General features: G+C 35.5%; 1 protein-coding gene across 3 annotated transcripts in view; it reads left to right on the top strand.

Annotated features, from left to right (window-relative positions):
- LOC106472483 (transmembrane protein 245-like) overlaps positions 1 to 15,969 on the top strand; it is a 52,667-nt gene that overhangs the window by 965 nt on the left and 35,733 nt on the right. For all 3 annotated transcript variants that reach the window (XR_002613714.1, XR_002613716.1, XM_013933142.2), the window contains exons 2-5: positions 5,403 to 5,993; positions 6,694 to 6,922; positions 8,553 to 8,659; positions 9,226 to 9,490. Coding sequence is in view for 1 of the 3 variants with exons in the window: in XM_013933142.2 (XP_013788596.1) it covers positions 5,475 to 5,993; positions 6,694 to 6,922; positions 8,553 to 8,659; positions 9,226 to 9,490 (1,120 nt within the window). In the remaining 2 variants the exon portion in view is untranslated. The remainder of the gene's footprint in view (positions 1 to 5,402; positions 5,994 to 6,693; positions 6,923 to 8,552; positions 8,660 to 9,225; positions 9,491 to 15,969) is intronic.

Raw genomic sequence — 15,969 nt, 5'->3', positions numbered from 1 at the left:
TGTGTTATTTATAACAATAGTAGTTTTTTTTTCTGTTAAAAATGTAACTATTTATAAAGCTCCCTAAATAATAAAAAAAAATACAGTGAAAGCAATGAAGATTTTGTATTTTTTGAACCAAACTAAATAACAGTAAATTGTTTTTGATTTACGGTATTTTCTTATTTTGATGTTTTGAGCTCTTGTGTTTAGAACAATATATACTAATTTTTAAAGTATCAAATTGAATGTTTGTTCAATAAAAATCTTTCAAATGCGACTGTAGCTTTTTCCCCTCCCCAAAACTTTGTTTTCAAAAAAAGGTTGCATCTTATATTCCGAAAAATACGGTATGTAGTATAGTGACTGAAGAAGTCACACCCCATTTGGCATTAAGTAGATTTGTAGGTAACTTATAATTTATATAGCAGGTTAGACAGTCTCCAATATCAGGTTAACCTAAACTATATGAAATAAACTCTGCATACCGTTTGGGCTCTGACTTGTTTTGCTTACATTTTGTGCATCATTGTGTTACTGTTACTCTCACTTAGACAGTGTTACTGTTACCTTACTGTTAGTATTAATATAATGTTATTACAAGTAGTTTAATGTAGTAATATGTAGTATAGATTATAAGTTTTATAACACAATTTTTCTCCCTTTTATCTGTTACAATATTTGTAACCACATTATTTATAAGCCAAGCTAAATTTTAATACAACAGCTCTTGTTTTCACAATTTTGGTGTTTTGCCTATGTAGTGTAGATCAGCATCTGCACATACTGTGGCACTGTCTCCTTTCTGTTGGAATTTTAAGTGTGTGAATTTTTATTTACTTACTAAGATTTATTTTTAGTTATTGAATAGGTTTAAGTAATGAGAGAGTATCTTTTGGAGATTCTTAAAACTTTCAGTAGATATTAGAGTGCAGTGCCATGTTATATCATAATATTAAAGTATTGACACATACAATATAGAATATAGCCTATAGACAACAAAAAACTATTTAGTCCTTTAAGGCTGCCTTTTAAATCCACTCTTTATGTTTTAGGAACTTAAACTTATGTAAAATGCTTGTCCCATTACTGCCAATGACAACTCATTCCTCAAGCTAATCACCCTATTAGTTAAATAAAACTGTCTTTTACAAAATTTTAACTTGTTCCCTCTAATCAGATGCCTTTAGAATACATCACAAAAAAAAAATCAGTGACATTTATCTTTTTGATACTCCGGATAATTTTGTAATCTTCAATACAATCACCTTGTACCATTCTTTTATTCAAAAGAAAATAATATATCTTAACCTATTCCTATAAGGCAATACTTCCATCTTGGCCTGGCATGGCCAGGTGGTTAGGGCACTTGACTCGCAATCTGCGGGTCGCGGGTTTGAAGCCCCACCACGTCAAACATGCTGGTCTTTTCAGCCGTGGGGGCATTATAATGTGACAGTTAATCCCACTATTCATTGGTAAAATAGTAGCCCAAAAGCTGGCGGTGGGTGGTGATGACTAGCTGCCTTCCCTCTAGTCTCACACTGCTAAATTAGGGATGGCTAACACAGATAGCCCTCGTGTAGCTTTGTGCAAAATTCAAAACAAACAAACAATACTTCCATCTCCAGAATCAGCCTAGTGTCCCTCTTCTGAACCTTTTCCAAAAACTTAGTGTCCCTTCTTAGCTAAGAAAACCAAATTTTATACAATTCTCCAGGTGAGGCCATTTTGACTTGTACTCAATAACTGTATAAATACATTCATATTACATTAGCATTACTACAGTCTTAAGCACACTGCCTTTTTTGGCCTTATTGACTTGTTTACCATTGTGTCAAGTTCTTTATCTGTAGTTACATTATTGAGAGGGTTCCTGTCAGTATTAAACATGTCATCCAAAACAATCTAAATACATTACTTTGCATTTACTTTAGTTATTTGCCAAGTACTTGATCAACTAATTAATTGTTTCAAGTCATTTTGTAATACCTCAACATCCTCAATACAGCTAGAATATCAGATAGTTTAATATTATCAGCAAATGTTGCCAAAATACTAATTATGCCCATATCAATGTCATTAATATAAATAAGAAAAAATAGAGGCTCTGGAAACAAAAATCCAATTCGACTGGACTCTGTTAATAAAAATCTCTTGCTTTCTTTTGCCTGACTACACTACAATTGAAGCAACTCATATTTTCCCATCCCCCACTTCATGAAAAATCTTCTTAATGCATAAGTTTACACCATTTCATCATCCAGATAACAAATAAAATTGTTAGAAAACTTTAATGCATTAATAAAGCAAAATTTCTTGTCAGTTAATCCATGTTGGCTCTATTTTATGATATCATATTTAAATTCATTATTTTGCAAGTCTTGTTTTTTTAGACTAGAATTTTCCCCACAAAAATAGGAGTAAACTTGGTAACTTCATAATCCTTAGGAACCTGACCGCTGACTGTTGATCTCCAAAAATGAGAAAGGCTTCTCATCTGAACTTTAACCTCCTTTAAAATCCTGAGATAAACATTATCTGATCCTGATGTTTCCTCTGTTTTTAATCTCAATGTTTTTATCTATCATCAGTGGACAAGTAGTAGCATCAACGTGATTCAGGTCAATTCCAGTATTTCCCATATAAAACTTGGGGACAGAATTGTTGCTAACATCCTTTCTTATAAAAACAGAAGAGAACATGTAAGAACATTGCCATCATCATCATATTAAGTACCTAATCTCAGTTTTAATAATCTTGTGGCACTTCTTGTGGCAAATAAACTCTGCCTTAGCTCCTAACATCCTATCATAGTTGATACAGTCAATTTGTTCAACTGCCTATCTCCATACCCATGCTCAATGAGCATTTCAAAATTATTTGCTCTTATCACTTTATGAAATTCACAACAAAATGTCATTATTCTAGTGCTGATGTGCCTTATATCAAACAGAATGATGCCAAACGTTGTTAGAGTTGTATAAGGTTTGTGTGTGTCTCCCACCCTTAATTACATACAAGAGCACCTAATGATGAAAGATGCTGCCTGTTCACGTTTGGCCTCATTTTATACAGCAAAGTTACTGGGAGTTTATAGAAAACATTTCCACTCCTTTTTATCATTCCATACAAGTGATCAGTTGTCATGTTCTGACAACACTTTTAGTTAACCTGAAAAATGTTCTTGAATTGGTATCAGTGGTCTCTTGTACAGCATATGATGCATAACCAACATTTGCAGCCACACTTTATTTCATATAGATTTTCTACACTTTGAACAACTTGTGGTCTTTCATCTCACAGATTGTCTTTCACCATGTACTGGTATTTTACATAGACTATCTAGTGTGTATCTGTATTTATACTTAAGTTTATATGAACAGCTTGCTGGATGGCTTATGTTTAAGGAATCTCTTGGTGTTATTGAATGACACTACATTTTTTTTTCCCATTTAAGATTTTTCTCATTTATTGCCTTAGTGTGTTAAGTAACTGTTTATTTATTTTTATTTTTAAATGCATTAGCTATAACTTTAGTATATTGCCTGGTGAAATTTCCTTATGCTTTGCCTTTGTGAATTGAAGGCCCAGACCTGTAACTGAGAAATTTAGCACCCAGGGCAGGTCATCATATCTGAGGCACCCTTGTGAATGGCAAGCCATTTTGTTCAATTTTCTGCTTCTTCCGATTTGTGCCTTGGGTGGCTGTTCTACTTACCTCACTCCAATTATGGCTCTGGTGATGTCTGGGATGTTTACAGCATGAGCAAATCCTTGAAAATATAATATCTTAAAAAAAAGATGAATATTCAAATGTTGGTTCAAATATTACTTAAAAAGTATTCTTATTTGGATATTTGTCAACCCTGTAGTGTAGCAGAATGGCTTTATTAACTGCAGTTCTTTGGTGCATGAATTAGGGGCAGATGACAGTAGTTGGGTGTCACAACTTGCAATGGGTGTTGCCAGGGGTGGGGGGGCATTGGATCATATACATATGATGAAGGAATGTTCAATTTCTGAACTACTTATGCTACTGAGTTTTTTCTTATCTTACTTTTTTCTGTTGATCCTGTGGACCTGGCATGGCCAGGTGGTTAGGGCACTTTAATCGCAATCTGAGGGTCCCGAGTTCGAATCCCCATCCCACCAAACATGCTCGCCCCTTTCACCCATGGGGGCATTACAGTGTGATGATCAATCCCACTATTCATTGGTAAAAGAGTAGCCCAAGAGTTTGCAGTGGGTGGTGATGACTAGCTGCTAAATTAGGGACAGTTAGCGCAGATAGCCCTCGTGTAGCTTTGCGCAAAATTCGAAACAAACAAACAAACCGTTGATCCTGCATCTTTTTGAATATCATGAGTAAACTATTACTAGTGACATAAATGCTATGAATCTTCTCTTTACTTTCATTGGCCCTGGCATAATCTAGAGTGTAAGAGAAAATCACTGTTGAATTTTAAACCTGTATTTTGTATATTACACATAGTTTTGGAGTTCTATTTGTTAAAGGATGAAGTAATGAAACAGTTTTGACAAAGTAACTAGTTTTGGACATGAGTTCTAGGCATTTAGTAAAGATTGACCTTATGGTACACCATTTTGATATTCATATAAAAACACCATTATTGAACCCAGATACACCACACTGAGTGGTCTGTTTATGACTTCAGAAGGAAGTAGATTGGAAATATTATGCCAAGTGTAGATTGGGTCTCCAAAAGATTAATATCTGAGATGTGAGGGCAACATTAATTTTATTTTTAAGCCCTATTTAAGTTCTTTAGCAATTCACGACTGAACTTTATACAGTTGTAATTGACCTATGTCCAACATTTTCATGTATCATTGTATTTACCACCTGACTGCACATCATAATACACTATCTTCTTTTTTAAGTGACTAAATTAAGTATTAAGTATGTAATAGACAGGTTTGATCTCTCTTGAAAAAAATTTTACAAATGTATTTAGGTAGGTACTTACCTGAAACTTAAGGAATGCTTCATGTTTAACAGAATTGAAAAGTACATTAAGTTATAATAAAAGTGTAGTTTATATATAAAAATAATTTCCATGACTAATTAAATCTTACTGTAAAATAATGACCAATTCTTTTGTAACACTTGTCAGGAGGTTTTGTGTAAGTAAATATTTTTCAGATTTAAGATAAAAAAAGTTTTTATGTTTTGCTAAGAGAATCTCACCTTGTATAATTAGACAAAAATGTATGTTTTAAATGTCAAAAATCAATATATATTTTTTCTATTAATGATAAATTGTATTTAGGACATTTTCTAGAATCTTAATGTAGTACTAAAGATTTCAAGCTTTTTGCAGATTTGATATATATTAAATAGTGATTTATATTTCAATATACTTATTTAATCATGCTGATCTGTTATTTTCTCTTTTCAGATGTTTCTGTTAAGTTTGTAGTCGAGAAAAAGAGACCTGTTCACTGAATTGAGACTATTTTACCTTGAAAGTATGGCAAGCACACAATACATAAAGTCTCCATTAGATGTACTTAACTTTGTTCCAGAAGGACATGAAAAAGCTTTGAAGCAGGCTTTTTACAACACAGCTGCAATTCTCTTTGTTGCCTTTGCCTTTACTGCTGCTGTTGCAGTATATTTTGTTTTTGAGCCTTTCTTAGAGCCACTCTTGTGGGCTGTGTTGTTTGGATCTGTTCTACACCCATTCAAGCAGAAGTTGACTTTACTTTTCAGAGGATGGCTCAAGGGTCTTCATGATGATGGAACTCCTCTTGCCTTTGGTTTAATTGCTAGTCCATTTAAGGTCATAGATAATATATCTGAAGGCATTGGATATTTTCTTTTGAACTACATTCAAGTATTCATTGGGCTTGCTATTGGCCTTCCTGTGCTATATTTTATCTATGGCTTACTTCCAGAAACCTTTTCCTTTGATCTATGGGCAGGGATAGTTGTGTTTTTTCAGAGTGCTTCAAATGTCTTGGAATTCTTCAGTAATGCTGGCTTACTGGTAACTATACTTTATATCCCTCTTTATTTGGTAATGACTCCAATTGTATGAACAATATTTTTAATATGATATATTGAAAACATTCGAAACATGTTTTAAGCTTAAAAGTACATTTACTGCAGGAAGATGACTATTTAAACAAGTAATAATGTACATTAGAGCTGGGCAGTTAGTGGAAGTTGATAACCAATTAATTGTTGAAGGCATTAATCACTTACACGCAGCTAATAGATTATTTCACAAGAGACTTGTATAGTTGGATTAATAGAAAATAGTAGAAATCAGGAACATTAATTTCAGTTGTGGATTATTTTCATGAGTTGTGATATGAATAAGTTATGCTGAACAATCTTGAATTAATCAAAAATGATAATGAGAAATGATAATATTTTGATTACTTGGGTAGTGGGAATAATAAAAAAGTAATAACAGGAAACACAAATTTTGATTTTCTTGACATTAATTGAGTTAATTTAGTTTTGATTAATTGATAATTTCATATGAAACTAATTGATGCTTGTAGGTAATCTGTTGTATCGATTAGTTGAGCTAATTGCCCAGCTGTAATCTACATACTGCAAGACTAAATTTTGTTATTGAAATATTATATTAAAATGAATACAAAATGTTCATTAGGTAAGAATACAAGTAGATGTATGGATATAGGTTTTGTGTGATTTGTTTCAACTATTAAATCTAGGTATGGACATTGGTGATTGGATATATACTTCTTGTTGTAATATGGTGGACACCTTATGCTCAACGTATACTTCCTCTGATGTCTGTCTGTGTGTGGATGACTGTTATATTTCACTTTGCAACAGTTGCTGGTCTTCTACGTGTTCCTATACTGTTCATCCTTCTGGTCCTTCTGGTGGTGGGCTTTTTTACTGAAGTGAAAGAAAACTGGAAACAGAAAGAATCTGGAGGTACATATGTACAGTATATGTAAACAAATTGAGCATTAATTCTACAGGTTTCACGACTTTAAAGGTCACTCTTCAGGATGTAATTTTACAGATATTCTATTATAACAATGTTCAAACACAACTTTTCAACTAAATGTAAGTAACCTGAATTAGATATTTTTCAAAATGTGCAAACATAAAATACAATCCTTATATAAACTAAATACATTAAAATGTACTAAAAAATAAGTTAGTTTATGCTTGTCAAATATACTTTTTCTTGTTTTCTATTTCTTTGATTAAAACTTTATGCTTTTTCCTGTTATTATAGGAACACACTTTATTTCCATAATATTTACAAATTTAATACAAAATAGACCCCCTTACTTTATTTTCCTTTTTGTAATTCCTAGTCATAGTTTTTACTGTTACATAATTTCAACTAACTTTACTCAATTGCAGTTACTTTTACCCCTTTGCCTCTGTTTATTTAAAGTGGTAACAAAACATTTATGAAACATTTTTTGAAAATTAAACTTTTATGTTTTATACCACAAGAATTGAAAATTTATTCAAAATACATTAATTTAAAATGTTTATTGGGATTTATATTGGGCCTTTTGGTGGGAAATCTAAGATTGAAGTTATGTAAATACATCGTTATTCTTAACTTACCTGTTTCATCAACATAGAATTTGCCACAATTTAAACATCCTAAGATCATTATGTTTCCAGAATTGCAATTAAGTAAATTACTAATGAAAAACAAAATTTATTTTTTCTTTTATTGTCTTTGTAGTTTTAATATAACCTAAATTACATTGATTCTTTCACAGGTGGAAACTTGTATGTTTTGATTATGTAATTATATATATATATATATATGTGTGTGTGTGTAATATACTTTTATTTATTTTTAATTTTCACAGAATCTTTTTTTCCCTCACTTTTTCCTTCATTAACAAAAAAATAAATGGTGTTGGACTGTTTAATGAACAAACATAACTGTTTTGACTTAAACATTCCTTAAGATATCACAACAGGTGTAGGTTGAGTTTACAAAGTTATTTGCTTAACTATTGCTAAAAAGTAAACTTGTTACAATTATTTCACACATTTTTATACTGTCTGTGAAGATGATGTTAATTTTCATAATTTGTTTCACAGTGATAAATGAAAATTTTCTATGAGACAATGACTGTTATTCTAACTAACAGTGTATTGCCCATCACTAGTGCTGATGGTTTAATTGTGTTTTGTTTTATAAAAAAAAATATACGTACGGTCTAGATACCGTTTCATACTTGGTTAAGATCTTGTGATTTAAGTGTCAGTGCTAATGATGCAATTACTAATTTTTAGTTTTTATGGAAATATAAGCAGGTTTTTTTTTTCAGTCTGTGACTGTTTTGGAAATAGATTCTTCACCTCAAGACTTTATACTTAAATAAATTCAGACATTGTGACTTAAGTGTCAGTGCTAATGATGCAATTACTAATTTTTAGTTTTTATGGAAATATAAGCAGGTTTTTTTTTTCAGTCTGTGACTGTTTTGGAAATAGATTCTTCACCTCAAGACTTTATACTTAAATAAATTCAGACATATAACTAAGATATATTTTTTTGCAAACATAAATTATTTATTTATAGATACAGTACAAAAAGATATCCAGGCATCATCTGTGGGTTCTTTAAAGTCAGCTACAGAGTGGCTTACTGAAACAGGTGCACATACTGAAGAGGCCACACAAGTTATGGTATGTTGTTGGACGTTTGTATTAAAATATCTAATTCTAGAATAGTTGAGTTTTGGTGATTTTGCATTTAAAATTTTTTTTATATTTATTTATTTTAATGATATATTGTTTTACCAATATGTTTATAAATATATGATGTGCAAGTATTAACTGTACAATTACCAATGGGATCTTTATGGACCCATTGGGTTTTTAAACTAGTTTTTTTTTAACTATTTATTTATCAAATTGCTTGTGGGTCCATGACTTGTTTGTAACAGTCTGTTATCAGTCACACAAAAAGCATAAAGATATAAAAATACAATTAATATTGCAGTTAATCCCACTAATTCATACCAGGCATTCTCTGATTATCTTAAACAGAACATGAGTGATTTGATATAATATTTTGATCACTTTTTCACACTAAATATTCTGTTAGACAAAAAACAAAATATTTTCAGTATAGTGCAATAGTAGTGAATGCTATAAAAACAAGTTTGTAAATTTAAGGGCTAATACTGCTGTGCTTCTCAAAACAATGAGAAAAAATGAAACAGCAGTTTTTATAATTTTTGTTGTTTCAGAGTAGCGAATCAGAAAATGCATCTCAGCAGAACGTACAGGTGGAGCCCTCTACACCAGAGCGAGTACCACAAAGGGTTACTAAGCCTTCTTCTCTTCCATTTACCTCAAGGAAAACTGAAAGTGAAACCAAAAATGAAGCAAAATTGAGCAACTTGTATTTGTATGGACTTGTGTGGGCCTGTATTCTGACTGAATTTTGGTTAAATTTATGGCTTTTAAACCTCCTTCCATTGCCCGTGATATATATTGTTATCAAGAAGTTAGGTCAGTTGAGAAAATTATTAATCACGTATAGCAAATGCAGGTGCAGTTTGATAATTTTTTCTATAATTGGTAAACTTTCATGTTAAGATGCTGATCACTGTTTTAATGACAATTTGGAATTGATATGTTTGTTTGTTACTTAGGTGGTAAGTGTCTTAAAAGTATAAAGTTTAGTTATTTAAGTGTTAACACTATTTCAATACATAGCAGGATAAGAGTAAAGGACAGTAGTGGGTTAATCAGATGTAATGTTACATATTTTGATATGGTTTCCTTATAATTGTGTTTAAGTCAGTCAAGTAAAGAATGTTCAAATGTGTATGTTTATTGAACTTAGAGAGGGGTGATGTAATTGATTAATCAGTTAACTCTGAGCTGCGATTATATCAGTTGGTGTCACATAAACTAATTGATATCACAATTAAATAATTAATCGAAATTAGTGTTTCTCATTATTACTATTTTCAATTATTCCAACAAAAAATAGAAATTAAAATTAAATCGATTGTTGTGAAGATAATCAACTAATTGAATTCCATTATGATATCTTGCCTTCTCCTCACAAGTAGCTTTTCTTGACTTATAGTGCCTTCTGTATACACAAGTTTTCACTCATCACTAGCCTTGATTCTTCCACCTCCCCTCATATGTATTCACATGAGATTTCAGCATGCTGTCATGTAAATTATCATGCATCAACCCTCCACCAATAGGAGTGCAGCACAACTTCTATCATTACTAGCACTCTTGTCGTGCAGCCCGAAATCACTTCTTGATTGGCAGTCTTACTGTTAAGAAATGTTTTTGCTCATGTTTTCTGACTGAAAATTTCCTTAATTGATCAAGTTTCCTGTTGATTATTACGTTGTGCATAACTTTCTTTCTCTTATTTTTTTGACTTTTAATGGTTTGAGCATGTTGAGGTGGAGAAAAAAAACTTTTTCTTAACTGTCCACGTGTCATTTTGGGGGATTTGCCCAGGCCTCCATGCCCATTTCTCAAATTACTAATCAGGTTTGTTATATTTTATCCTTATCTCCCACTTTCCATGATTCTACTCCTGCCCTTCTCACTGATGAGCCCTTGAGTCAGTATTTAGTGTTTCCTCCCTCCCTGGATATTCAGGTTCATGCAAGTTGTTTTGGGAAACATTTGCATTCAGTTATCAGTATGCCTCAACCCTCATGTACTCTGGATGACTGTGCTCTGACACATCATCATTTTGATTTTCACTTTTTAGACTTGCAGCATTTAGAGTCACTTGTCCCTTTTTGGGGATCTGACTTCAATACTTCAGTTTCCTTTTGTCAACCTCAGTTGACCTTATTCGTTTCACACAGTCTGCCCTTCTCCATTCCTTGTCCTCCCTACACCTGTTGTCTGAGGCTATTCATCAATCCCCCAACATTTGCACACCTCTCCTTTTCCACCCTGGCTTTGCAAACATGGTTGATCTGTTTTTGTGATCTTTTGGGTAGGGATATTTTTTGTCTTAGGTTTGTTTGTTGCCCTCCTCTTTTCATGAATTGTGCATGGCACATTTTCTATGCAAGGAGGTTTTTGGGGGCATTCCCGACTCTTTGGAGTCCAGGGTGGAGACAGCCCAATTGCATACCTCCCTTTCCTTCTTGGCTTCTCATTTATCCCAAACCCCTTCTTTACCTATTTCTATGTCTTGCTCTTCTTCTTCCTCTCCCTTGCTGGTTCTGGTCTCTGAGGTATTCTGAGGTCTGCCGTCAGTCCTTGGGGCACTGTCTTCAAGGTTACCAGCAGTCTTGGTGACTATGTTGTGGGTTCAGGACCTGTGGGCCCCAGGGATCTCAGCTTTTCTCACACTTGAGAGTGACTTTGCCATGGATCCTTGGGTTCTCAAGGTAGTTTCAGATGGTCTAGACAGAGTTTTCAGAGGCAGTTCAGGACTTGCTTTATATGTGTGTCATCAAATGGGGAAATCCCTCTTGTCTGGGCTTTTATTTCCATCTATTTGTTGTCCCCAAAAAGTCAGAGGACTGGCACTCTATCATAGATCTGAATCATTTCTTGGTCCTAACATGTTTCACCATGGAGTCCTATCTTGCCCTTCATTGGGTTTACATTTCTGGTCTGTGGATGACGAATGTCGATGTGTCAATTGCATATCTACACATTTCCATCTCCCTGCATCTCATCATTGTCTTTGATTTATTCATCAGTGGTGTGTGTCAGTTCTATGCTCTTCCATTCAGACTTGCCTCAGCTCCATACATTTTTTTTCAGGTCATCCAATTTTTTCCTGTCTTCTTTATTTCCAGGGCCTTCGGTTCCATCATTATGTGGATGACTGGCTACTTCTAGCTTCCTCACAGGCCAACTCTGCCCTTCATACTCAGTTTCTCTTCAGAGAAGTGGCTTTGGTTGGTTGGTTGGTGAAGAAGTCTTTCCTCATCTCTGTGCAATAGCTAGTTCATCTTGAGGTGTTGTTAATTCCCTACTCAGTTGAGCCCAACCTTCTCCCTTTTGATTGAGGGCTATAGAGCTCCTAGTTCACAGCATCTCATGTCATTGTTCTGCCACTGTGGGAGATGTTCTCTCATTTTTTAGGAATGTGGACTTCTCTTGGTTGTGCCCACATATGTTGCCTCCAGTGGGTTTTGTTAGACCAATAGAGCATCGTTACGGATCCTTTGGATGCTCCTCTCTTCCTGCCTCCTTACTTACAGATTGATTTTGCCTGGTGGATGGATCAAGGCAACATCACTATTGGTGTTCCTTTTCCTCTGCCTTGTCTTGAATGTCACCTATTTATGGATGGTTTTCTTTTTAGGTTGGGGGTGCTTATCTGGATGCTTGGGAGGTTTCTAGGCAGTAGACTCTCTCAATATTTTAGGGCTTGTCGAAGTTTGTTGGGCCTTTGTTCATCTCTTCCCATGTCTTCATAGTCGGTTGGTGATGGTGCATCCTGACAACTTGACAGTGGTCTGGTACAACACCAAGCCAAGGGCACTTGGTGTTGCCTCCTCTCCCTCTTTCCTCTACCCTCCTTTGTCAGCCCCAGTCTAGTGTGCACCATCTGTCCATTCCCACACTCAGGCTTCACTCGTGGCTTTTGTCTGGTCCTTGGCCCAGAGAGTCAGACTTTTGTATTGTGTGGTGTTCTTGATTTCCCATTCTGTATGTTCTTCCTCTGTGGCAGTGTACCAAAGAAAATGGTAAATGCACTGCCATTTGTCCATACATTGTGGTTATCCTCCATCCTGCCCTACCCTTCCCCATAACACTTGCTTTCTATCCTCACTCTTTGACAGGGGTATTTTGGTCTCTTCCATCATGGGCTATCACTCGTCTTTGTCAGTCATGTTTTGTTGTACATGTTATACCCGTGTCTTTCAATCGTTGGTCCTGTCCCTTTTGTTCTACTCCCTCCTCATAACCTGCCCTCCTCGCTCTGTCTCTCTCCCAGATTTGAACTTCAATGTCATCCTTCATGCCCTTACCCTTCCTCATTTTGAACCCTTGTCGACATGTTCTATATATGATCTTTCCTTTCCTGTGCATATGTTATGGTTCAGATGTGTTCACTCTCGTTGTCCACTGCACCTTGTTTCATGGTTCCTATGTGGTCCTTTTACCAATAGTTCTTTTCTGCCCAAACTTTCTGCCACTGGAGATGGTAATTCCACCTTCACACCTATCTCCCTTCCTTCCATATCACACCTTTATGGCCATTCCAATTCTGATTGCCTTTTCTGTCAGGTCAGGGCTCTCTGCTGTCATAGCATGCACTGATTTCTTCTGTGATTCCTGGTCTCAATTATTTATTCATTGAAATCCTTCCCAGTTCCATAACATTTCTCCCATTATGCTTACAGGTTGGAATTGCCTAGCTTATTCTTCCCCATTTTCTGATGATTTTCATCTTTTTTGTGTATCTACCCATCAAATTTGTCACCTTACCATGTCCCTGGCTGTGCATTTCTGTCATCTGTTGGAAGACATCATTAGCTCTGTTATGTTGACCACTCCCTATACCTTTACTGGTCATTATCTTCACCACCTAGCCATTTCCTCTTCTGTGGGGTTTTGTCTTCCTTCCATTACCAGTTTGTGCTCCAAGATCTTTCTTTGAGTGGGTAAATCCTCCTTTTTCTTCATTTTTTCTTTGTAGATGCCTTTGTTACTTAGTTTGTATCCCACTCAATGGTGAGTGTTGCCTGACCTGCTATACTTATTTTTAAATCTGTAATGTAAGACCTGTGTGCCATATACACCCATCGTTGAGATAGGATGGCCCGCAAGACCACTTACAGGTATGACTCATGGTATTTTGCTTCATAACGATGTTCATCCTTGACTGGGATTATTGCCCATTTGAGATGGTCTGTGAATTGTAGGTCACAGGATTGGCCTGCTTTTCAAAATAAGGTATTGTTGTCACCCATTACACTGTCTTTGGTGCAGAGCTCCTCCAGACACTCCAACATGCCATTCACCCTTCTGGCTGAGGCAGCCTCCTTCCTACTGCCCACCTGGATGTCAGTTTCTGGCAGATATGGTGATGGTTGGAGCTGAACCAGCCACATAAGTCCTCACGTGTATATGGCCAGGTACCCTCCTCCTCCTACCACAGACTGTACCATACATTCCCAATGCTGCCTGATGATGACCTAGAGATGCACCTACTTTTCTGTCCACCTTCCTACTATCTCCTGGATGTTGGTTCCTGGCAGATATGGTGCTGGTTCTGTTATATGTATGCAAATGATGAAGCAGATCCTTGGTATGGAGGCTCATCTTCCCTACCTGTTCCTGAATCCAAATTGAAAGATAGAGGACCCTTTTCCTACTGCAGGCTTGATATTCCTATCATGGTTTGTGTGGTGTTGGTTGAGGTCAATCTCACATGTATGGTCTGATGTGCCCTAGCCACTCTATGCTGGGGATCCCTGTGTTTCATGTGTGGGACTGGGTACCCTTCTCCTACTGTGGACTGGATGCTACATTCCCAATGAAGCCTGATGATGGACTGTAGATGCACTCCTGCTTTGTTGTCCACAGTCCTACCGTCACCCATATGTCAGTTCTTGGCAGATATGGTGATGGTCATGTTGGAAGTGCACACATATTTAAGCTGGGGAGGTCCCTCTATTGTTTTCGCCCTTTGTTGCAACATAATTTCTTGTTAGTGTAGAGTATACCTGCCTCAGAAGTGTTGCCTACTGTTTATTCACACTCCCCATTGTCTTCCTTTGAGTGCTTTCTAAAGGGGAATGATCTTCTCTCCAGACCTCTGCCAACTCATTATGGGATTCTAGCTATTTGTGAGAGGAGGTAAGATATTGTATCAGAAGTTAACATTTTCCTAAGCTGAAAACATATTTCGATAGGTACTTACCTCTTGTCACAGTTCCCACTCATCCTTCCCACTTTCAGTGTCGGTTTTGTATGAACCTAAATATCCGGAGAGGGAAAAAACGCTAAATACTGACTCAAGGGCTCATCAGTGAGAAGGGCAGGAGTAGAATCATGGAAAGTGGAAGATAAGGATAAAATATAACAAACCTGATTGGTAATTTGGGAAATGGGGAAAGAGGCCTGAGCAAATCCCCTAAAATGACACATGGACTGTTAGGAAAAAAAAAAAAATTCTTCACCTCTGTTCTCAAACTATTAAAAGTCGAAAAAATAAGGAGAAAAAAGTTATGCACAGCCTAATAATCAACAGGAAACTTGATCAATTAAGGAAATTTTCAGTCAGAAGACATGAGCAAAAACATGTCTTAACAGTAAGACTGCCAATCACGAAGTGATTTCGGGCTGCATGGACGAGAGTGCTAGTGATAATAGGAGTTGTGTTGCACTCTATTGGTGGAGGGTTGCTACATGATCATTTACATGATAACAAGCAGATGTCTCGCGCGAATACACATGAGGGTAGGTGGGAGTATCAAGGCTAGTGGCGAGCATAAATTTTTGCATATATTGGGCAGTATAAGTCGAGAAAGGTATTTGTGAGAGATGGTAAGTATCTATTGGAAATACATGTTCAGTTTAGAAAAATGTTAACATTTGAGTTTCTGAATATAACTACCTTTAATTATTTCAACTACTCAAGTAATAGAAATATTGCTATTATATTTTTCTTGTTGTTAAACACAAACTACATAATGGACTGTTTGGGCTCTGTCCAATTTTATCCTTATGAGTTTTATTTTCTCTATTTAAGTTTATTCAGCTTTGGTGACTTGGAGGGATGGCCTTGGGCTCAGTTCTCTTTTCACCTTTTCACCAAATTTGCATGCCCTGTCTTTGTCATGACAAAACTACTAAGGCTATCTGCCACGGTTACTAATTTTAGTAGGAAGGCAATTTTTTTCCCTCTGAATTGCTAACTTGAAGGAAGCTGTACTGCCAAATTTAGTGTTTGTAGTGTAGTTTGGGGAACACAGTACTAATTGATTAATCAAATATAATCAATTAATCTGGCCATTTATTAATAAATG

This window comes from Limulus polyphemus, unplaced genomic scaffold, assembly GCF_000517525.1.
Source record: "Limulus polyphemus unplaced genomic scaffold, Limulus_polyphemus-2.1.2 Scaffold121, whole genome shotgun sequence".
NCBI lineage: Eukaryota > Metazoa > Arthropoda > Merostomata > Xiphosura > Limulidae > Limulus > Limulus polyphemus.
This window is presented reverse-complemented; position numbering and strand designations above follow the sequence as displayed.